A 25,044-nucleotide genomic window follows, 5' to 3' on the forward strand; every position below is an offset into this window, starting at 1 on the left:
ATACACTGTTAAGTTTACATCACCTATAATTACCTGTGTTCAGATAATCAAGAAACAGCTCTCACACTCAAAGCACCTGAGCGTACATTTCCAGAATCTCAGACTGACTTCACACATGAAAACGACAAACCACACACACACACACACACACACACACACACACACACACACACACACACACTTTCTTTCCTACATCCCTGAAGGAAAAATGAACCCATCTGGGGTCTATCAATAAACTCTTCCCCAACACAAATACACTAACAAAGGAAATACATACACATTCGGAAAAACAAACAATGTACAGTGAAACAGAATCCCAACAATATGCCAGTGCATCAGTATTCATCCTTAGAGAGATCACTGATGAAAGAAAGAACATCAAATAAGCACCTCAAATTATAGAGTGACAATCAACCCAAAGCAGCTGAGAGAACATGGTTTATAAATCTGAGCCTACAGAAGGCCAGCAGGTCCAAATGCTATTAAGAATAGCAGAATTCTTGCTTGCATGGCAAGATAGAATAAGGACACTTTCCAAAACTCAGCATGAATCCTACAGGCACAGGAAACTCCCATAGCCAAGGTTACAGCACTTTGGTCATCTCGATACAAAACAATAGGCAAGAGAGTGTTTTCTCTATTTCTTACAGGGAACTCGACACTCTTTGCAATGAATAATCCTAGGACAGTGATGGCAAACCTTTTCGAGACTGAGTGCCCAAATTGCAACCCAAAACCCACTTATTTATCACAAAGTACCAACACGGCAATTTAACTTGGCGTTGAGGTATGTGTTACTCGGGAGTAAGCTTGATGAAGCAACCGTGCAACACTTCAAATGGGTGAATCACGACCCTAGGAGGGTCTACTCAGAAGCAAGCCCCATTGCCAACAACCGAGCTTACTCCTAGGCCCAGGTCAGCCTAGATGTGCCCAGGCCAGCCTAGATATGTGTGTGGTGTGTGTGTGATTTTCCAACCCCCCCCCCCCCCCCGACGAACTCTGTTCACGTGTGCCCACAGAAAGGGCTCTGAGTGCCACCTCTGGCACCCGTGCCATAGGTTCGCCACCACTGTCCTAGGACTCGTCAAGCTCCATTTTAATAATTTTTGGCTTTTGTTTTCTTCTGATTAGGGATGTATATTCAGATATTATTACATAAAATTAAAAGGGACATCTTTTTATTGATGTTGCTGTACAGATTACAAACAGGGACATAATGATGTTCAGCAATACTCTGAAACATCCTTGGCACCAAAGGACTGCCAGTGCCTACCTCCATATGCCTGCGATCATGGTTGCTAAACACAATCCTCTGTGCCTGCCTCCGCCCACTCAACCTTTGGGGTTGCCAGAGATCTCTTTATGATTGTTCTGTGTACAACAATTTTGTTTGCCTGAAAAAACAAGGACCATTTCTCCTGCCTGTCTGAAATTTCTTGGGGAATGGGACAGAATGGAATTTCTTTGATGTAGCGTACAAGTTTTCTGTTGAAATGAAAAACACACTGATTAACAAAAATCAAACGTTTTAATTTAAAAAAACCTAGATATCACTTAAAAAATAATAAAAAGGTATGAGCAGATCCCTACTGCTCATATAACGGTATAATTTTCAGCAACTAAGACTACTGGTAGAAGGGCTTAGAAAGACCTCTGTCTCTAGCAGGATTTTAATTTCTGCTCCTGTCCATAAGTAGCATCAGCATTGGGAAAGAAAGATCGTTGGTCTGGATCAATACAAAGATAGCTCATGAGAGAGGCTCTGCAGAAACAAAGGATGTTTTGCTCAGAATCCCAGCTGAACATTAATGTGAAAATATCTTGGGGCTGCCCTTGGAGCAACTCCTTTCCTAAGAGAACCTTTCTCACAAACTCAAAATGACAGAGTTCATAGGTTACTTACATAAATCTTACCGCAATGGACAGCAGGCAGAGGCTATCCATTTTAAGCTAGGAGCAAACAGGGAAGAACCAGCTACCCTTAAAATGACCACTTGTCACTTCTGTGGTAAACATTATTTCTCAACATGACTGCATCAGCAAAAGTAGGCTTTCAGACTCTCCCACACACACAAACGCAAATGAACATTCATCCTTGACAATGAACTTTATACAGGCTGAACAAAGAGGGAGTACAATATGTGTTTGTTAGTACTAGCAGATATTCCCGTTCAGAATGTCATACTTTAGAAAAAGTACCCCAAGGCATCCTCTCCCTAACTCATTCATATACAGACACCCAACTGAGTAAAAAGAAAAGCAAACTGTTCTCTGGCGTGATCTCTCACCAAAGAATAATATTGAGAATTTGGGGAAAGGGCTGAAGATACATATGGAAAGCAAGACTAATAGCATCATGAAACACAGCATCAAGCTGCCTTATTGTCAGACACAAATTCAATAGGAAGACTTTTCAAGAGTCATGATTTTTTATAGGCTTGGCTTGGGAGACTCAGGGTGATATCCCAGTTTGCTATTGAGGTCTCTGGGGGAATAAAGTTTTTGGAGGGACTAGCTCCTACAATCCTAAATTTACTCAGATGTTTGTATACACTGACACATAAACTCCTCCAACTAGACTCAGGTTCTGCTTCTGTCCTAAAGCACTGTGGGGAGGGATTGCTTTTGCTGAGGAAGATTTTGGTAAAACTTTGAATGACAGACTGTCACTCAAGGAGCTGAGCTCTGCCTGCCACCCAAGTCGGAGCTATTTAAATTTTACTAATTGCGCATTTATGAATGTAAATCAGCATATCCATATTTCATCCTTTCTGGGGGGTCATTTCTGTCTGGCCACCCAAGTTGCTACAAAGACTGCTGCTCTAAACACTTGTGAACTTGTGCTGGTAAGACAAGGACTCCTGAACAGAGACCCATTTAAGACTGGGCTGCACAAATGTAAGCGCTTGGATATGCCACAAGGTAGATTAAGCTAACTGGAATGATAATACTTGAAAACAGAGAGCAAAGGCTTGATTATTTAATTAACAGCAAAAGCTCAAAACCTATGAAATTCAACCTGCTGGAGTTGAAACAGTATGAGAAATACCATACAGATGTCAGAATGAAATACAGAGGGTACAGTCACCAGAGACGACTCTCCAAACAACTCAAGTGGCATGAAAGACTTCCCTTCCCAAACATCCGGCTTTAGAAAAATAATCCCACATCTCCAGTTACTAGATTCCAGAGTTGAGGAGCAGGAAGCAATTTTACTCCCTTCAGCATTTTCTGTTCAGGTCATGTTTTCACTCTTACTAAAATGCAACTCTGCACTCAAATTGAATATATTTTCAGTCAGCCATACAGGCTACCCAAGTGCGTACAGTGCAACCAAGGAAAGAGACCTTGTTTGACTAGGCCTTTTGTGCCTGACGTCATATGACCACAATTTACCCAAGAAAGGATTTAATGAGGTTTCATAACAAAAACGAAGAGAAGGGCTGCTACAAAGAGCAGGCCCTCAGGGCATGATAAATCATGAAAGAGCATGGGAGCTGAGGAAGTCAAAGCTTATAGCGTATGGTACCATCAGTCACTGCCTACACCAAGAACATTGTCAGAGCCAAGAAACAAACACAAATCTCTCTCACACTGGCAAAAGCGGTAGCAGCACACCCTTAGCAACGCATTGTCATAAGATGTGATTGTAAGGATGCCTTTGTTTGCAGCAGACTGAACTAGAAGAAGCACAACAATGCTACACACCAGTAAAATGCGAAGCTCTAGTGCTGTATCGTCAAAAAACTATAGCATGTAGCTCAGAACCTATTTCATTTATTATGCCTACATCCCTTGCTTCAGATACCACTATCAGTTGGCTGCTGCTAGGAATAAGAAATTCTTGACTGCCACTTCCAGAACACGGTTTCATTTTCAAAAGCATTTCACTCATTCCAAAAGGGAAAATATTTCATAGGAGTTGATACTGTCAAAGATTCCCCAAATTTCTATTTTTCCATTGGAAAATGTGAAGGGGAAAAAAGATATCTGGAAAAATAAATAAATCTCTCTCGCACACATGCGCGCGCGCACACACATGCATGATGTTTCCAGTCTTTTATTTCCCTGGAACTTCTCTAGCTGTCCCTGAACGACTCTGAGAAGTCAAGCAGAGGGAGGGGGCAGGGGATTTCTGAATATGATTCTACAACAAATCACCTTCCTCCATCCAATCCTCTGCTGCCAAACAGAGGATGTGAAAGTTTTTTTTTCTCCTCATACCTCTCCTCATACGGAAATCTGTGAATATTTTCTGTACCCCCACATTTCTTCTATTTTGTGGTAGTTTTAAGGGCATACTCCTGTGGGCAGCTCCTTGGGGTTCCAACAGTTAAACAAGCACTGCTACAGCTAGGAGAGGTCAGCCAGTCATTCCCTTGAAACAAGGCCAACTGTTTTGCTGCTCCATCTGCCTAGTGGCAGATTGCCAAATATGAACAGGGCTCTGGTTGCATTTTTATTGACAAGCAACTTTTGTTTCTCAAACCCATATTCCAGCCAAGTTCTTGCCAAAAAATATTTTGCAAGACAGCACAAAGCTGTTACTACTTGGATAGTCAAAAATTCAACAAAAGGATGCTCAAATGACATGGAAGATTGCTTGATTTCTCAATGTGATCAAATTAACACTGGGCTGGTTTTTAAACTGTGGATTTTTCCTATACAGATTTTAGACAGATTTTAGACAGTTGAAAGGGTTCCTGTGAAAGAAAACCTAAAAAACCCATATCAAGCCTTGATTCAACCAATACAAAACATAAAAAACAAAAACAATTCTGTGTTTAGCGAGGGAGTAGGAAACATGGAGTTGATGTTTCACCATGGAAAACCTTGGAACAGCCCCTTGCTTCTGCGCAAGCCGTGCTAATTTTTCTAAAGCAACCACGGTCAGTAGAAAAAGCTTCAAGTGCAACCATAGCAAACAATTGACAAGACATCTTTTGACTGGCAGCAAGTCAGTGAGTTGCTAGTTGATATTGATCTTTCGAAACTTCATCTACAAATGGGTGTTCACAACAATCTATAAGCCAGTAACAAGACCATTATGAGGGCTTGTATTGTTTGTGCTATCTAGTCTTGTTAGCTAATGGTACGAGGAAGAAAGGAGTTGCCCCAGTCACCCACCAGAAATACAGCTCAATGGGTCATCTGCACCACTATCAGAAAGTTAAAAGCAGGGACTTCTGCGGAAGGTGGCGCTTCAAATAAGAGCTCTCTGCCACACATTATGAAAAAGGCAATTGCCAGCAAAAAGCAGACAGGGTCTGACTCTAGCCTCCACAGGAAGCTTTGGGGACTTTTAATTTGACAGGTGGACTAATCTGGATTCTTTTTTGACCCATTAGTTTTGATGAAATCTAGGATCAGTAACTGTGCATCAGCTGTTCAGATTTTAGAAGCTGCCTATCTGTTTTCTTAAACCCAACCCCACCCTTCTTGCAGTTTTTCCTTTTTAGTTTTTCTGGGTGTTTTATTTTTTTCTTTATTCTATATTTGGGCATAATTTTTTTTCTTTTTCTTTTCTTCTTTCTTTTTTGCTGTTATAAAGTTCTGTGAAAAAAAATACATTTTGTATTTAAAAAGGAAGTTAAAAGCACAGGTCAAAATGGCAAAAACACAGAGGATGAATGGTTAAGGTCAACTGGATCATACTCCAGCCTGTGACACCATCGCTTTCTTTTTTTGTGGAAGGGAAAACTTGAAAGACAAAGAGCAGAGGACTTTGAGCACACGGTATTATAATTGTCCATGAATTACAGAAGACTTTATGGACTCCAGTGTCTCTTGTGAGACAGCAAGGTTCAAACATTTTCATATTTAGTAGCTTTGTGTCTTTTCTATTTGGTAGCTTAGTTTCTTCATATCATGGGTGGTGTTAAACTGAAACAATTGACATTCTAAGACCTATAACTGTTTCTGTTCCAATGTCACTGTGGTTGCTAGAAATCCTGAGTAGGTTGTTGAAAACAAAGTACTTCTTGAAAGAGCAAAATTAGTAGGGATCGGAAAGGAGACAAGTCCTTTCATACATATACTGTGTGAGTGGTACATGCAGGGGAAATTTGTGTCATCAGTCCTTGGTGGGCAGTCCTCAGTTGAGTTGCCCACTATAGCATCACAGTACCAGTTGAATATTGATACTATTTTAGCACATTCACTTTTTAAAAGTTGAAGTTTATTAACACTTTACTTTTCATAATTATTAACACAGTCCTTGAAAGAAAATGGTTAGATTACAAGATTACAAATTAGATCATGAGTGAAGATTAGTGGAGGAGGCACAAAAGAAATAGTGACAAAAAATTAAAAGACACATCTTGTTATATAATTGAGCAGCGTGTTCCCAATAACAAACCAGAAAAGGCAAGGGCTGCTGGGAAGTGTAGTTTTTGGTCATTGGGGAGGGCCTAGATTCCAGCTTCTCCTGGAGAGGCAAGGATTGCACTTCCAAGCAGCCCTTGCTACAGGAAGCCATACTCCTCTCCTTCCCCCATGGTGTGCTTCTTTTTACCAGAACTAGATTCCTGTGATGAACTCTGAAGAACATGGGGTGGGGGTGGAATCCATAAGTATGCTTTTTTTTCCCATTGAATAATTAGGCTAGGTTTTCATTATCTATGGCTCATTCCGCACACGCAAAATAATGCACTTTCAAGCTGCTTTCACAACTGTTTTTGCCATTCCGCACAGCTTCAAAGAGCCCTGAAAGCAGCTTGAAAGTGCATTATTCTGCGTGTGCGGAATGAGCCTATGGTAAATTGCAAGGCCAAGAAGGGAGGAAAAGCAGAAGGCGTTAGCCTCTTTGGTGGGAGCTGTAAACTAACCAACAGTTTTCTAAAGCCCACTGTATTTATTCGTACAATGGGCTTTACTGCTAGTTTGTGTATGATTGGTAAGCAGAGTGTCACCCTTATTCAATTAGATGTGGGTCTGGTCTACACATACAGCAGAGTGAGGTGGCAGAACTCTGACGAGATACAATGTACTATACCAGGTTCCCCAACATTTTTCAGGTTGTGGGCCCCTTTGAAATTCAAAGCATTAACCAGAAAATGGCTGCGATAGAAGGCGGAGTCATTTTTCTTGTCCCTTCATGTAAAAGTTCCCTGGACATTAAAAAAAATAGTGTATCATGGAGAAAGTTGCTCGCACAGCCCTTGGCAATGCTTGGTTTAACCAGGCCTCAAGCGGCGTTTTTAGTGATGCTCTTACCTGCCTGGCCACTCTCCTTGCTTCCCAATATGGCTTAGAGTCTTCTACGGCTTTACCAATCTTCTTCACAAGTTCATCTAGCTTTATTGTTGCTTCAACCAAGACAGACCGAAACTTCTGGCGGGCATCCTGCAAAGGAAAGAGAAGGTGTTACTAAAAGAAAAGTCTTGGTCGCTAGTGATGAACTCAACCTGCCCGCCAGAGGAACTCTTCAGAACAATATTTTTGGGGTAAATAATGGAATAGTTCTGAAGTCTGAAAGATCATCACACTAATAAAAACCCTACAAACAGTCAAAGACTGTATCAGGCTTACCAACACTACCTGTCTCACAACTTTTTCTGAGGCTCATTCCGCACATGCAGAATAATGCACTTTCAAACTGTTTTCAGTGCTCTTTGAAGCTGTGCGGAATGGCAAAATCCACTTGCAAACAGTTGTGAAAGTGGTTTGAAAATGCATTATTTTGCGTGTGCGGAAGGGGCCTGAATGTTTCAGAGGCCAAAAATAGCACATCATTAAAAAAAAACAACTATGGATTCAATGATCTTTAAATTAACATCTTCATCGCTGCAATCCAGATTTAAGGTTCATTTAATTACTACAGCATTTTCAAAACTCCCAATATTAGTTGTTTCTGAGCAATCATTGTTTCTGAAATCTAGTTCAGTTCAGCCTTGAATCCCAAAATAAAGGCAGTAATCAGTTTGCTCTTTAATATCCTGAGTTCCTAAGCTGCAAAAGTTCTGTTATTTTGTATTTCTTTGTGTAACTGCTCTCTCTTAAGATGATGTTATTCAGTTTAAGAACTGTGTACAGATGACATCAGTTTTTATAATGTAACTGCTTATACAAATATAAGTCAGGGATACAAAACAGAACGTAATTTTAATGAGTACTGGGCTTATAATCGTAACGAGTCTTGGGCTGGGAACTGGAGAATATCATGCTGTGGTAAGCAACTTGAAGATCCTTATCTAAGTAAAATAAAGGCAACACATGTATGAAATTAAAGACTTGAGTGCATTCTAAAGTGGTATAATTTTCCAACAAAACCAGATCTAGTCTTCAATTCCTGACAAAAGCAAGTGATCAAACAAGCAATCTGGACATTCAAAAATACTAGGCCCTGATGTGAAAAAATAAAATACTTCCCTTTTTGTGTGATTGACAAGAGTGGAGTGGAAACTATTCAAGTGATCTAGTACACAGTAAGAAGACTATAGTTTCAGGAATCAGACATTAGGCCTACATATAGACACTAAGTTGTGGTTAATTAAACTCCAGCGCAGCGTGATGTCAGAATGATCACAAATCCATTCATTCTGGTTATCAGGAAAGCTACAAACTGGACCAGAGTTCACATTTTATCACTGTTACATTTCAGCTTTCCAGTAACTCTGGTTAGTCATTATGCACAAATGCAGGAATTGCAGTTTAACCCCAGTTTGTTTGTTTGGTGCAGGGTACAGCCATAGCATGGCCAAATAACCTCTCCCACAGCTGTTGAGTTTCACTGGAAACAAACAAACCAGACTCTGATCAACTGTCTGCACCACTAATCATGGTTGGTTCAATTAACCATTGATAATCAAAGCGTCATAATGTAGCCAGAGACTCAAATATCATCATGCAAACTTGGCATTTAAATCCTGAATACGTCTGCTGAAGGCCTCCATGTCCTCCTTCAATAAAAAATTCCCTCGAGATCCTTTGTATCGCTCACATCCAACACAAATGTTGTATGAAAGAAAAATTCTGGGGGCTCAAGGATCTGTGACTTGTTGTCCCAGTTCCTCCCCCTCCACACACACACACACACACACACACACACGATTCTCAGCATCCCTAAGAAGGCTGATCTTGCCACTCTTCAGATGAACTGGTTACAGCCAAAGTATTAAATGTAAGTCAAGGAAACAGCTATTTACCCCCAGCTTCATGTACTGGGGAGGTGGCATTATCTTCTTGTCAAGTCACTATGACAGAATTGTTATTCTTTTGGCAGCTCATTACTAACTGGAAAAGAATAAATTACTGACTTGCAGAATAGATTCTGTGTGGATTTTAAATTGCCATCAGTTTTATTAATCCAACATTAACAATTAACTGTTCAGAGTAAGGCCAATATTCCAGAGTTTCAAGGTTACATATTTTTGAGGGGGGGGAGGGGGAGAGAGAGACATTAGGGTAGAATCCATTCATATAATACGTTTACTACAAAGGCTCTGAAGCTGTTGTAAATACAGTGAATTCACACTTGAGAACAAAAAGTCTTAGGGTTGTGAGTACCAATTAACAACTGGTAGCATTTTGTGAACCTGTTTTGCCAGATGCATAAGTAGTAACCTCGGCGGGCAGATAAGAGAGGGGGAAGTCTATAAAATGAGGTCAAAATGTCATGAAATATGTCACTGCTACCCAGAAAAACAAACAAAATCAAGATCCAGGCCAAATAATACAGATCCAATCAGTGGCCTTTTCCCCACGAGTGATTTACAATGCATCTTGCCACCAAATGATAATGGAAAAGGCCAGTGTGGGCATGACTCACTCCCAACTGGTGATAAACTTGCAAAGCAAGATGAAAAGCACACAAACCTCTAAAGGTGGACAACTCCAGATGAGCAGCCACACAAATCTGCATCAGCAAAATAAAACAGGAATCCAGAGAGGCCAGTTTAAAACAAGACCCACTAAACAGTATAATCAGTCCATTCAAAATAGACAGGCACAGCAGAATAAACATAAAATTACATCTCAGAGGAAAGTAGAGAGATAGCATATTTTTACAAATTAACATCCTTAAGGGGTGGGAAATGATAAGACCTAAGCAGGGTTTAGATTTAGATGAAGGCAGAGTGAAAATTGGAGGGAGGAATATTAACAGTTTGAAATACATTGATGATACTACAATACTGGCAAGAAAATAGCAAAAACTTAAAATGACTACTGTTGAAAGTTAGACGGAAATGTCCAAGCAGGACTATAGCTGAACATCAAGAAGACAAAAGTTATTGTAATGAAATGTTTGTGTTAAAATTTATTTCAAAAATAATAATATTTTTTTTAAAAAATTAAAAGACGACAAAAGTAATGACTATGAAAGAACGACTCAGCTTTAGGGTGCACAATAAGGAAACTGAAATTGCTGAAAAGTTTCTATTCCTTGGCGCCATCATCAACCAAAAGGAAGACTGCAGCAGAGGTGTAGCTCCAAGGGAACAGAGGGGGCGCGACACACCAGGCACGTGCCCCTGCGGGGGTGTGAAGAGGGCATTCCAGGGAAGTGGAAGGGCGTTCCGGGGTGGACGGGGGCGTGGCAGTGGCAGAGGATGCACCAGTGCACCAAGTGCTTTTTCCCCTCGCTCCATCCCTGCACTGAAGCCAAGAAATCAGGAGACTGCGACTAGGGAAGCAGCCATGAAGGAGCTAGAAAAGATTCTTGAGTGTAAGGATGTGTAACTGGTGACCAAGATCAAGTTAATATTCCTTATTACTATGTATAGGTGTGAAAGCTGGGCAATGAAAAAAGCTGACAGGAAGAAAGTACGTTCCTTAGAATTGTGGTAATGGAAGAGAGTGTTACAGATTCCCATGGACAGGGTTCTAGAAGCCTGAGCTGTCCCTAGAAGCTAAAATGACTAAACTGAGGCTGTCATACTTTGGTCACAAAATGAGAAGATAGGAGTCATTGGAAAAGGCAATAATGCTAGGAAAATCTAAAGGCAGCAGCAAAAGCAGAAGACCCAACATGAGATGGACTGACTCTATAAAGGAAGCCACAAGCCTCAGTTTGCAAGACCTGAGCAAAGCTGTTAATGACAAGACGTTTTGGAGGACATTGATTCATAGGGTCGCCATAAGTTAGAAGCAGCTTGATGGCACTTAATACAACACACTGTCTGCAAGGCACAACCCAGCCAGATCATACCTTATTCATGACATTTATTTTTTCTAAATCATGGTAAGAACTTATCCAGGCTCTACAAGGATAAGCCGGCCTGATCGGAACATCGTGACCTCCCTTGGGTGCCTATTATGGGTTTTTTCGCCATCTCATGTTGCTTTGCTGTTGTAGTTTTAAAGGATATTTTATACTGTATTGTTTTAAATTGATTTTATACTGATGTTTGCTGCCCTGAGTTCTATTGGGAAGGGCGGGATATATATATATATATTCCAAAGTTCAGTTTCAGGTTGCATTGCTAGAAAAAAGTGACATATTTCACAGCCCAAAAGACTTTGGTAAATTCTGAGCGAAGAACCTTCTTATAATCAATAGGCAATGCTGTACAGTCTTTTTGCACAATTGCAACAGCCCTTGCTGTACCCCCTAGACCAGCTGTTCCGCATCTATGTACATCTAGATATTTCCTTTTATTCTTCACAAGCATCCTCTGCAGCATTCCGCTTCTTAAAACCAAGCCTAATGACCTAATTCTGTTCCTGTTTGTTTCCACATGGCACTTCCTGACAGGACGTTTCTGTTTAAATGCTTTTGTTCCCTTATCCATGATGTTATCCATGAATTATCCTAATCATAAAACTATTAAGTGGGACTAGAACACCTTAAAACAGTATAACTGAGAAGTTTAACGTGGTTTTTAAAAGCACTCCATTTGACAACATCCCAGGGCACTAAATAAGAATGTCCCCACCTTCACCTGTATTTATCTAAAACATTTCTCTGCAGCATTTCCACCCAAAGAGGGCCTTCAAGCCAACAAATATCAAAACATTAAATATTTACACAATTCCATACCATATTTACACAGTTTAATTAAAACATACAAACACACAAACACAACAAAAACAGGGAGAAGGGCCAATAAGAGTTATGGGGGCATGCCAAACAAAATAAGATAGCCGATAGTGAAAGACAACAATAGAGGCAAACAAATAAGCCTCCCTGGGAAGTGTGTTCCAAAGTTTTAAGGAGATTCCTTGGATTTCCACAGTGTCTCATTTGGCAGGGAGGCCTGAAGCAGAGCCGCCAAAGACAATTGCAATAAACAGGTAAACAGAAGAAGGTGGTCCTTAAACAGAGGCGTAGCAAGGGGGGAAAGCAGCCAGTGCACAGGTGCATCCTCCGCCCCTGCCCCGGAACGCTCCCGGAATGCCCTCGCCATGCCCCCACAGGACTGTGTGCCCAGTGTGTCACGCCCACCCCCTTGGAGCTATGCCTCTGTCCTTAAATGTATTTTGCCTCAAACCATACAGGGTTTACAGATCAATACCAACAACCTGAATTGGGCCTGGAAACAAACTGAGAGGCCACTAGAGTGATATGGTCCCTACGACCCATTCCAGCCAGCATTCTTGCCACAGAATGTTATCTTTAGAGATAAACCAGATGTCTGATGGAATTTCCTAGGAAAAAAAAAACACAGGACAACTTGGCAACATTTCACTGTGACAAGAAGATATTGGAATCTGGGCAGGCTCTGCTAATGTCTCCTTCAGCAAAGCAGACTGGCTGAGGACAAGGGCCGCCTGAACTCAGGCCAGGCCTCGCAAGCAGAAGGTGAGCCAAGTCAGTGTTCCCAGTATTTCAAAAAGTTCTCATTAGCATATAGCCTGTTGTATCCTTATAACTTTATATTCTTCCATTTACATTCAGAAATTTGTGCTTTTAGTGTTTCTGTAGTTTGACCCTCATAGGCTGCAGGAAGAAGACGAACAGTTTGGATTTGATCCCCATCCCCTTTCTTTCCTGTAAAGAGACTCAAAGGAGCTTACAAGCTCCTTTCCCTTCCTCTTCCCACAATAGACACCTTGCGAGGTAGGTGAGTTCTGAGAGAACTGTGACTAGCACAATGTCACCCAGCAGGAATGTAAGAGTGGAGAAACAAATCCAATTCACCAAATAAAAGTTCGTCACTTATGTGGAGGAGTAGGGAATCAGTTCTCCAGATTACAGTCCACCAACTCTTAACCACTACACCATGCTGGATTTCAGGAAGTAGAAGGGAAAAGCAGGGAGAAAAAAAAAACATAAGAAAAGGGGCTGAAAGAAAAGAAAGTATAATGAAGCAATCGGTTTATGTTTCAAATCCACTTAATGTAGGGTTGCCAGTTTCCAAGTGGTGGCAGGAGATTTCCTGGGACTACAACGGGCCTCCAGGCAACAAAGATCAAGTTCATCTGGAGAAAATGGCTGCTTTGGAAGGTAGACTCTTTGGCATTACATCCCATTGAAGTTCCTCCCCTCCCCTTGCCCTCCTCAGGCGCCCCACCCCCCACCCCCCTCAAATCTCCAGGTATTTCCAATCTAGAAGTGGCAACTCTAAAATGTGTCCAGCGAAAGGCCACTTGAGCTGAAGCAAGAAACTCACCATCTCGACATATAGCACAGCCTTGTTTATCTGTGCCTCATAGCCACGGTTTCTTGAACACACTGCCTCCAGCTGTTTTCACACATCTACTAAAAGGTTATATTCAAACAAATGAACTGTAGATTTGCTCTTTGCTTATAAACCAGGATGCTAAGCCACTTAAATGTTTTGAACACACGGAGACACCCCCCCCTTTCCCCCCCAAATTTTCTTTATTGAAGTGGCAGGGTGGGCTTGTGATGACTGTTGGCCACAGTGCTGAGGCCTGGACACTGGTATACACTGGTGCCAGGAAACACCGTTCTATTGCATCACACGGTAATATGCAGGTTTCGAAAGTGAGGTCTACAGTTACTTCGAAGCTCAGTAAGTCTGAAATGAGGAATGGATGGAGCTTAAACCATGGACCCAATCTACATTGTGCAGGTATTTCAGAAGACCAGAGCTCAACTGGAAACCAGTTCAGTCTATTGAAATCTGATGGCCGAAACTTTTCCTTCACCCAATCAGTACATCGTTAGTTTTGGTTTCTCCTGTCTAAGTTCAGCATTCAATGGAGCATCTGTGTAAACACACCCACATCCTGGTATCTTACAATGATAGAATCAACTCCAAAGAGTTAGTCTGTTGCAGCAAAATGAAAAAAAGAAATCAAATGGCTCTTTTAACACTAACAAATTCCAGCATAAACTGTCAGAGGCTCATTCCGCACATGCAAAATAATGCACTTTCAAACTGCTTTCAGTGCTCTTTGAAGCTAGTGCGGAATAGCAAAATTCACTTGCAAACAGTTGTGAAAGTGGTTTGAAAACACATTATTTTGCGTGTGCGGAAGGGACCAGACTGTACTTTTTCAATGACAGAGGTATTTTAAAACAACTCTGCTTAATTGCAACCTGAACCAGACATAAAGTTCTTGACTAAGATGAACAAAATCAGCAAGGCTGAAGAGACTGGTCAATGTTCGGAGGTCAAACAACCTCAAATGCATTTTGGACCATTAGCACATTTGTGGGCAAGCATCCACACACCTTTCCCTACTCATACTGATTCTGTAAACATGAGATAGAAAGCCACACACAGCTTCAATGCTAGTTCTCCAAGATAGTAATTTACAGTACTGTCCAGGAACCTCATGAAGCTAAGAGCAAAAGTATACACAAACATGTGTCACAACTCATGCTCAGTGCGTCATTACATGCTTGACAGAGACCTTGGCAAGAACACTGCACTCTGAAAAGATGAGCTCTTACACCCCCGTGGGCTCAAACAATCTAAGCACTCTTCACTGAGGCCGTTTCCGCACGGCCAAAAAGTATGACTGGCGATGACGTCGCGATGGAATTCGCGCACGCATCCGTAAAAAAAGCGTTCACACAGATCAGGCGGAGCTGCGGAGATCCCGCAGCCCGCGCAGAAATGTGACGGTTCGCATCGGAAGCGCTGCGCGAAGCGGCAATCTCTGGCGAAGCGCTATGCTTCTGGCGCACTTTGCGAAGCCGTGCAGGCCCGACGCCATTTGTGGCCGCACAGCTCCGTGGCGGCTGTTCGCGCGAAGTCACGGCGTCCGATCGCGTCACATGGGGAAAAAAAGAGTGGTTTTCAAGCGCTTTTCCTGAATACACCGTCTTCGCTACTGTTTAGCGTTTCCAGCTGACGAGCGCGACTCGCGCACTCCTCCGCCGCTGCGCGTGTATAACGCTCTCGCTCTGACGCTTCTTTTTCGATTCAAGGCGAATGCATCGTCATATTTTGCCACGTAAGGAAACGGCCTGAGGGTTTTTCCACAACTCTTCTTCAGTGCCTCAAAATGACTTTTAAGATAAGGAACGGCGTACCCTTCAAGTTATCAGTTCTTTTCTTTGTATAAATCCAACCCACAAAATTATAGGGTTGTTCAGCCAACACAAACCACTCATTATCACTGGACTATAGGGTTTGAACTAAGTTTAGGTAGCTTTATTTGGATTGTCTCATTAATCATTTGATTTTTAATCACCTTGAAAACCTGGAACTAGAGTAGGTATTTGTTTGTATTTATTGGATTTTTTAGCTCCACCTTTTCCATGAAGACAGGTTCAAGACGGCTCATAACAACCAATTTACTACAATAAGTAAATCAAACTGCACCAATTAAAACCCAACTGACATAGAAATTCTTCAACTCTCCAGTGCCCTTTGAAATCAGAAATGTATAATGTGAGAGAGAGAAGCCAATCAGAGGGAAGGACGCAAAATCAAGGAAAAGGGGTCACAGGGATTTTCTAAGCAGGAAAAATAAAGGGACAGAAGGGAGGGTGTCAGCTAAGATGGACACTGTTGCTGCCTTTTAACCATAGGTGGTGCATGGAAGAGATATATCCATCTTTCAAGGAGTCCGCAGCAGGAACTGTGAAATAGAGATCACCTGTAAGCCCTGAGGTCTCATTTTGATAGAGGGTTCCATCCTAGAGCCAGAGCTGCAAAAAAGCTCTGACGGAGGACAGTCAAGACATTTTTTCAGGCCAGGGACCATCAGGTAGAGATTGTTACCTGTTGAGTGCAAAATACTCTTCCAGAAGGGGATGGGATTGAGAGAGGCAGCCCCACAGATTCAAAGATTCCCAGACTGTTTAGAAGCTTTAAAAGTTAATACCAAAAGCCTTGAACTTTATATGTTATTCCATCTTGGGAGCCAGTGTAGCTAATGGAGCACCAGTTGGACACGCTGCCCCTCCGCTGATATCCCTCCTGTAAAGCATCCAGTGCAGTTGTATTCCTAAATCCGGCTAAGTTTCCAGAGGAGTCTTAAGGGTAGCCATATGTAGAACGAAAGTTACAGTACTCTAGCCTGGAGATGGCGTTTGTTCACTGGATCACCATGGAATAAAAGTTCTGAAAATCACATTCTTGCCCAGAACAAATTCAACTAGGGTTCAGGTATTACCTCCATTTTAAAAAAATAAGAGCAAATAATAAATACATGCACACACACACAAAAGAGCTTGGAATGTCAAACTGCTCTAGTTACACAAACATCAGCAGATCCCCCTCATATGAAGAGGTAGTAGCAAATTTTTCTCATGGAAATAATTCACAGTTTGTAGTTTATTTATATTTTACCTGAGTTTTAACACCTGTTTGAATATTATTTATGCTAGTTGTGTGTTTTTTTGTTATGCCAATAAAGGCTATGCTATTCAGCCTGATGCCCATGACATCACTGCAGGAGTTCCCCACCTACCATGTGAGGAAGGATCACTGAAAAGCAGAACTGCTGTAGGTGGCGTTTCCTTAACCCTCCCCTAGGAGACCACATACTCACTTCACCTCTTCTACTTGAATGGAACTCCAAACACCTAACCTAGCTGCCACCAACATATTCAAGGCTTACCCTGTCTCCCTGTTAGATGAGATTAGGGCCGAAACATAACCCCCCCTCCAGCTGTGCTCAAGCAGACTCCTCTCAGTGTGGCAGTAGTGCTCCTTGGAAGAACTACCATCCTATGCCCAAAAAGCTAACCTTTCAACAATCCAAGATGCCTTTTCTTTCAGGAATCTGGTAGGTAAGTTTCCAAGCTGCACTATTGAAGTTATATGGACCTACAAGCATTAGTCAGATCCCAGCTTGGGACTACATAAATATTAATATTAATTGCAGAAATGGACCAGCCAATCAATGCAGACACAATGGAACACGTTCAAACATTACTACAGGGACTTGAATTACTGGTAATGTCCGTCTCTCATATTTAAAAGCAGTATCGCATGTGTACTCTCCATACACAACAAATAAAGGACTGCTGGAAGCAGTAAAGCAGCCCCTCATGGAGTGAAATGGTATTTACAAGAGATTCCTGCATAAATGTTTTAGTCATAAACAGGCACATTAGAGAAGCTAAGCATTAAAACTCCACTCCTGAGGATCTCCCATGAAATCCTTTGTTGTAGCATTAGTGAAAACTCAGCTCTGTTCTCTGTGTGCCAACAGAATTATATGACGTTTTGACCAGAAAGCCCAATCAAAGGCTCATTAAGAAGCAATAGATTAAATTTATACGCTTCTAACTTAACCAGCCTGCGTGCCTTTCACAACCCAGCCATTCTCTCTCTCTAATGCAAAGGAGACCATCCATAACAATCCACACAGCAGGGTCTCAGCCATCCACTTGAACAGCCAGAAGTATTGCTCCACAGCACAACATGAGAGTTGTAGGAATAAACAAGGGATGCTATTCATCATCTTTGAAAGCCGCAGAAAGGACACTGCAACCCAGTCACCAACCTTTAAGACATCCTTTTTTGTCTGTTTTTCGTTATGGAAATGGATTATTATTATTATTATTATTATTATTATTATTATTATTATTATTATTATTATTATTATTATTATTATTATTATTATTGTATTATTATTATTAGCCAGTAATTTTTCATATTATTATTATTATTATTATTACACTAATTTATTAGAGCCGCCTACCCCAGAGACTCAGATGGGTTTACAGGCAACCAGACACAATACATTGCAACTAAAACAATCGAATAATCCCAATTAAAACAATAAATACAATGAAACCAGTAGCAGCAATTACTTTCCATAATTAATAAATTGGGTGGATGACGTCGGGTAAAACCCCAGGAGGGCTTACAGCGAACAAAAATGTGAACAGTTCATGTATCAATTTATGACAACTGTGACTGCTGAATAGTCACATGTTACCTCACACTGAATTCAAATGCTGTCACAAAACTCTAACCACCTTAATGTATCTGCCTTGGAATGCCAGAAGCCAAATTTAGCACATGTCCATGATTGCTCAGAATTGCGATGGGAACAGCTAAAAATCAACACACAGTGGGCTCTTTTGCCCCTTCAGCAGCTGAAAGGGACATTAGTGGCTAGAGAATAAGCAAGCCTGAACAATTCCTGAGCCACCGTACCCACACCACCATACCCTGTGGTCCATCAGTTTCTTCCCAATCAACTTTGCTTCAGATGCAAACTGGCTACACAGCCAGGAGAGACATCAGTCTCTAGCGGACTCTTGTTAGCTTGGCGGTTTACAAGTTGTGAAGGTCTGAAATTGTAACGAACAGATCTGCTAGAACTAGGTTATGGGAAAAACTGGTCATCCTCTTTCCCCATCTCTAGAACCATGGAAAAGCGTGAGAGAGAAACATTTCTGGGCATGCCTCATAAGCAACATTTACCTCTCACTATTTCTGAGAGCAAGCTACTGGCAAATATTTAATGACAGATAGTAGATCGTTGCTTCCACATAGCTGTCTCAGGGCTCCAAACAAAATCTCAGCAATTCTAAATTATAAACATATATAGCCTTGATTGAAAAAGAGTGTGTTTCAGATCACTGGCCCAGAGGATGTAGCAGAAGTCTCTTATCTGAAATTACCACAACTCCTCTGCCCAGCCAATGCTGGTTACAGTTCGCTGGAGATGGGGAACAGAAGTTTAAAAATCAAGTGACAGGAAATAAGCATTACTGTAAGCACCATATATCCTCATCTTGCAAAGTGTACAGGGAAACAAGAACAAACTTAAACCAAGAGGAGCCAGTAACACTGACGTAGATAGAGAACTACATGGAGGTAGGCAAAAGGATCTAGGGGCCGAAGATACTTCTACTGTTCAAAGACAAAATATGTGTATGATTTTTATGATGGTTTAGTCTTACCCAAATGAATTATTATTCTATGCCTGTTGTCAGCAGGAGCCTGGTTATCCAGAAATATACCCTGCTAGATGCTGAAAGTTATTTTGAAAAGTCCCAAGAGATTTTCTGCAAACTACTAGATCAGCCAGACAGACACAAGCAAAGACAATTTTCCCTTTGCAAGGCTAGCTGTACAAGGATCGTTAAACTGCACAAAAGGAAAAATCCCAAGTCTATTTCTTTCTGTTACATGGATAGTTCATCCCATTTTCAGATTAAAATTCCTGGTCGTCACTGCAATCCCTCCTCTCCCATAGCCCAAAAGCCCATCTCATCTGTGCTTCTACTTCCTGTTTGCTGGAGAAACTACTGCAGTTATGAACAAAATTTCATACCCCAGGTATCAGGGGAGCAAACGTGCCATGTTTTGACATTTGTCAACAGCAGGGTGCCCTGAACTATGTATTTCACCTCTTTGAAAGTCTCTTCACTTTGCTAGACATGCATGTTCCTAACAGTGCAACCTTAAGTGGACGTATAATTTTCTAAACCCACTGGTCTCAACGGGCTAAGAAGGGTGTAATTCTGCTAAAGAAGGCACTGTAAATTTCTTTCATTTGGAAGCACCATTCACGCAGTGTTTAGCCGAAGATCAGTACAGCAGGAACACAGTCAACTTATCAAATCCCAAAGCAGTGTTTGCATACCTAAGCACAGGATTAATTACCATTCTGACGGCTATATTTGATCCCTCGGTGTAGGATATCAGAGGATTACTGAAAGCCACAATGCTATACATAGTAATGTCACTCCATTCCAGTGTCTGAGCAAATGATGTCTGACCTACTTTTGCTTTATTCTGCAGCTTAGATCACAAACACATTTTCTTTTTTTAAAATTTCACCATTTCTTTGGGGGATCTGGCCATCAGTGCAAAAAAGCCAGATGCAGTTGTCTTTTAAAAGTAATATTAGAAATAAAATAAATCTCTCAAGGGAATGTGTTTACATAAGAAAAACAAATATTGTACCTCAAGCTCAGTTTCCCTCCGATTAATATCATCTGTAGATTGATTCAACTTTTCGAGCTCCCCCTGGAAGAAAGCCAAGAAACAAACTCACATCAAGCAGCAAGAAACTGACACAACGGGGAAGGAGGGAAGGTTATTAAGTGTCATCTGGCATTTTGCACAGGGGCCCCAGCTGGAATGTTAAATGGAAACAGAAAGATAGAAAGCATTTAAAGAGCAAAGCAGAACTCAGCTGCCTTAAGACATCTGTGGTAAGACTATCTAGGGGCAAGGGCAGAGGTTGAGAGATGTTCTAAAGATTTAAATTGTTGTCTTTACAGATTCGAGTTATTCCTGTTTATCGCTGATGTGGTGTTCCTGTTTTGATTTGGGGCCTTCACCATATAAGCCTCAAAGGCCCAACAAAAAACAAAGGCTCATTCCGCACATGCAGAATAATGCACTTTCAAACTGCTTTCAATGCTCTTTGAAGCTGTGCGGAATAGCAAAATCCACTTGAAAACAGTTGTGAAAGTGGTTAGAAAATGCATTATTCTGCATGTGCGGAAGGGGCCTAAGAAAAGAGGCCATGTCAGATGCAAGAAAACCAGTATTCAAGAGAGCACAATAGATTTTCTTCTTGCTGTTTCCAATTCCAGTTCCAATATTGGATGTGTGGTATGTGTGTGTATAACTACATATATCTGAACATGCATATATATAACTGCAGCGTTGCTTGGAGAAAGTCATGCAGGTACACAATAACATTGAGAATTTACAAAGCACTTTTGTACTTCCAAACATATACATGATCTCAGTAACCCATACAAGAACCATTAAAGGCAGGCCAGTATTATCATCTTTATAGAGTCAGATGCTGGGGCGGGAGGTGGGGAGCTGCCCAAGATCACTGAGATGACACTTGAACCAGATGCTTCCAGGCTTACGCTCCAGAAGATCTCATCCAAGTCACCTGCTGAGACGCTCCCTCCAGTCCACATGGGTGGAAACAGAAGTGCATTTTAAAATAAGATAGTACCACATTTTTGAAGGGAACTGATACCCAAGCAGAAAGGTGCATTTACATTTGCATTTCTACCTTCCTGTATCTTTGTGTCATCTAAAGGTTAGTTTTATGAGATCCACTTTTTTGTGCATGAACTTCTCCTTCCTCTACCATCCTCCACCCGCAAGAGGTTACAGGGTTCTTCACTCCCCAGCTGCCTGAAGTTGATGTTTTCTTGTAATAAAACCATCACCATGTGCAGAAGCACTGGCGATCACTGGCATGGAGGAGAAAATCCATGCTGGTCAAATTGACAAGGTTTTGCCGACAGCAACCTTGTCTGCTTCACCAGAATCGAAGACAGGGAATGAGAACGCGGGAGGGAGACTGACAAATAGGAATTAAAGGATTTCAGACTGACAACCTCCACTTCAGATGGGATTGGGGCTGATAACTGCAGAGCAGCCGTGGATCACCATCTGGTGTAATCAAAGGGAGTGCTGTGGGAGAGAGTGTCTCCTTCCAATCTAGCTGGGATGGAGGCGGCATGTTGAGAGGAGGGGACAGCGCGCCCTTGTGCTTACAGTACTGGCTTTGGGTGCAAATCCTAACATAGTCCCCAAGGTTGCTAGGTGACCTTGAGCCAGCCACTCTCTCTAGGTTGGGGCCAGATTTAAAAGGGGAGGGGAGGAAAATGAAAACCTGGTACAGATAACTACAAAGTTGTGAACGGGGGTGAAACGCCTTCCCCGCAGCTGGTGGGGACTTCCCAGCCGGCGATCCCGAAAGCCTATTTTTTATGACGCCCCCAGGCCTCGGGCCTCGTCGCCCAACCATATCGGTACCGACAGAAGCCGAGCTGCCCTTGCCGGCGTCCTCACTGATAGAGACAGGCTAGCCTGACTGACGACGCCATCCCGGAAGGCTCCCGAGCAAGCGCCCGATCCGCTGACAGCGACCGAAGCCGCAGAGAAAGGACAGAGCCGCTTGCAAGGGCGCGCCTCCAACGCGCCCCTCGCCAAGGAGCGCACCTGACACGCGCAACGTGTCCCGGGCGAGCTGCAAAGGCACCGCCGCAGAAACCTAATGAGGGTTCCCTCCCAGTCCCTCCGTCGGGATTGCAAGACGGGGGTCTGCACCAGGCCGCCCCTTCCCCAGAAATGGCACCCAGCAGCGCCGCCACCCCGCGCCGCGCCCCCATCCCCCTTTGCGGAGAGGCTGCGCCGCCCGCCGAGACCAGGGGCGTGAGTGCGGGCTGCGCTTTGCAAGCCGACCTGGATTCGGGGATCCACTTCTTCCTCTTCTTCCTGCGGCTGGCCCTCGCCGTCCTCGCCCCAGGTCCTCCTCGGGGTCGGATCCATGCCGGGCGAAGCGGAGGCTCTCCGGCCAGAGGCTGCTGGCACGCGCGCTGCGGCTCCCCGGGCCGAGCCTGCCTGTCGGTGGGTTCCCCGGTCGCTCCGACTGAGGCGAGCCTTTCCCAAGCCTGGTTGCAGCGCTGTGGCGGGAAGGCAAAGGAGCCGCTTCTCCGTTACAAGGGAGGGGAGAACGGGCACAGCGCTGCGCTTCGCCTCCTTGCTGAAACCGGAGCTTCGTGCCTCAGCCTCGCAAGCATGTTCCGCCCACTGCCTGCCTGGGAGGCGGCCAAATCACAGGCCTCGGTTTTTTCAAAGCAATTCACTCGTCTTTGCAGACCGCCCCCCGCCTCTTTCCTTTGCTCCCCTTTCTCCAAAGACCTCATCACCGCCACATGGGGAGGCGGGGACAGATCAGTCAAGACTCAAAAGTATTTGTCTTTGCTTATTAGGCCTGTTGGGAAGGCGCCTGAACAGTCCCCCTGGGACTCTCAGAGCAAAGGACGGAATATATTGTGCTGGGTTGGTAGGGGCCTCATCCTGTACCTGTGGAAGGTCTCCCCAATTGTTCCTTCAGATTAGGAGGGGTAGTTGTGGTTATTTCATATGGATTTCCTCCCTAGGAGGCTTCTGTGTAAGCGTCCGAGAATAGCCCCCCCTACACAAACACAAATACACACAAATACAGAGTTCGTCTTGTGTGACAAAAGTACACAAGTCTGTTATTTCAATATATCTAGGAGATGTCATCTCAATTATTACCCTCCCAAAGTAACACAAAATAACCATTATAATATAATAACATTCGATTGCTTCACACGAGATATAGAAATGATCTTAATGCCTTATCGAAGGCTTTCACGGCCAGAATCACTGGGGTGCTGTGTGGTTTCCCGGCTGCATGGCCGTGTTCTAGCAGTATTCTCTCCTGACGTTTCGCCTGCATCTGTGGCTGGCATCTTCAGGAGAGAATGCTGCTAGAACACAGCCATACAGCCCGGAAACCACACAGCACCCCAGATCTTAATGCCCTTCACTATATTCCAGATTTGTGTTTGGGCAAATTGAACAGGCTTGAAGGCTAAGCCCCAGTAATAAAAGGAACATGCCAAGGTGCATTGGCCCTCAGAGGGGCAGAAAATTAGCATGTGTAGTAAGATAAGAATCCTATGTTCCTATTCAGCAGGGCAGAGGGGCATTGTTCTGAACTTGTGAATGAACTCAAGTTCAGCAGTTCCAGTGCTGTAATTTCCCCTTGTAGCTTGTGTATTTGAGGACTGCCACTCTTAGGTCAACAGTGGAACGACCTGGAAGACTGAAATGTTATCCTGCTGGTTTTTGAGTGTTGTGGTTTTTAATGTTTATTTTTATTCTTTTACATAGGAACTGACCTTCTTGTCCAATGTAGTGAGTAGAAGGGCACAGCTGACATTTGATAGTGTACAGAATGTTGGAAGATGAACAAGTGCATGAACCCGCGATGCTGTGGCTGGTGTTGTAAGGTCAGAGTGGATATGAGGTAGTGTTGGTATTTTGTTTTCATGAAGGCTCCAGGCCCCGAGTCCATGTCCATGTTAAGAATGGTGTTGCTGTGGGTGAGAAGTTGTCTAAGGTTAGAGAGCTGTCTGCGAGCCAAGAAAAGGTTTTCCTCCCAATGCCTGTGGGAGGAGGGTATCATGGCCAATCATAGGTTGTAGGTCATTAGTGTTGCATTGAACCAGTCTGAGCTGAAAGTTGTATTTGACCACCAATTGTGTTCTGTTATCCCTTGGTGTTATTCTGCTTTGTTGATTTGTTTCCATACTATATCAGGTGGGTATTGTAATTTCAAGAATGTCTGTTGTAAATCTACAACAGTAAGGAGAACATTTTAGTGTTCCAGTTCAGTCCACTGCTGACTTAAGAGTGGCAGTCCTCAAAGAAGCATCAACAGGAAAGTATAGCATGAGATTGCTGAACTTGAAGCCATTCACAAATTCAGAACATTGTAACCCCACCCCCCACCCCGGACTGAATAGGCACATGCAGTACTTACCAGGCTAGGCTACAGACAATTTTCTGGCCCCATGCAGTTCCCTCTGTTCTAATCAAGCTGATTACAATATGACTTTTACCCTTCATTGTTTACAAGCATTCTTTACAACACTCCTCTCACCTTCTGATTGGGATATAAAGATTGAGATCTCCATTCCTACTTGTATCTGACGAAGGGAGCTTTGACTTTTGAAAATGTATACCTCGAAATTCTTGCTGGTCTCTAAGGTGCCGCATGACTTGAACCTAACTGTTCTATTTGATGCAGTTAATGTCATTTGATATGCACTTAATGTATATTGGTTTGAGTTGTTGCCCATTTTGTCAAGAGAAAGATAAATAAATATTCCTATCTTACGAAACAGAAAAATCAGTCTGAGTGCTGCAAAGCTGCACAGACTATATTGCAGGAATTGTCAGTCTTTTTCTACCA

General features: G+C 42.7%; 1 protein-coding gene across 1 annotated transcript in view; it reads right to left on the reverse strand.

Moving 5' to 3' along the window:
- Positions 1-22,904, reverse strand: part of SH3BP5 (SH3 domain binding protein 5) — a 40,862-nt gene extending 17,958 nt beyond the window's left edge. Inside the window, exons 1-3 of the mRNA XM_048510725.1 lie at positions 22,500-22,904; positions 20,241-20,303; positions 7,219-7,347 (exon numbers count right to left, since the gene is read on the reverse strand). Of these exons, the coding sequence (XP_048366682.1) occupies positions 7,219-7,347; positions 20,241-20,303; positions 22,500-22,586 (279 nt within the window). The 5' untranslated portion in view covers positions 22,587-22,904. The remainder of the gene's footprint in view (positions 1-7,218; positions 7,348-20,240; positions 20,304-22,499) is intronic.
- Between the last annotated feature and the right edge of the window lie 2,140 nt (positions 22,905-25,044).

Source organism: Sphaerodactylus townsendi, linkage group LG11 (genome assembly GCF_021028975.2).
Source record: "Sphaerodactylus townsendi isolate TG3544 linkage group LG11, MPM_Stown_v2.3, whole genome shotgun sequence".
NCBI classification, from domain to species: domain Eukaryota; kingdom Metazoa; phylum Chordata; class Lepidosauria; order Squamata; family Sphaerodactylidae; genus Sphaerodactylus; species Sphaerodactylus townsendi.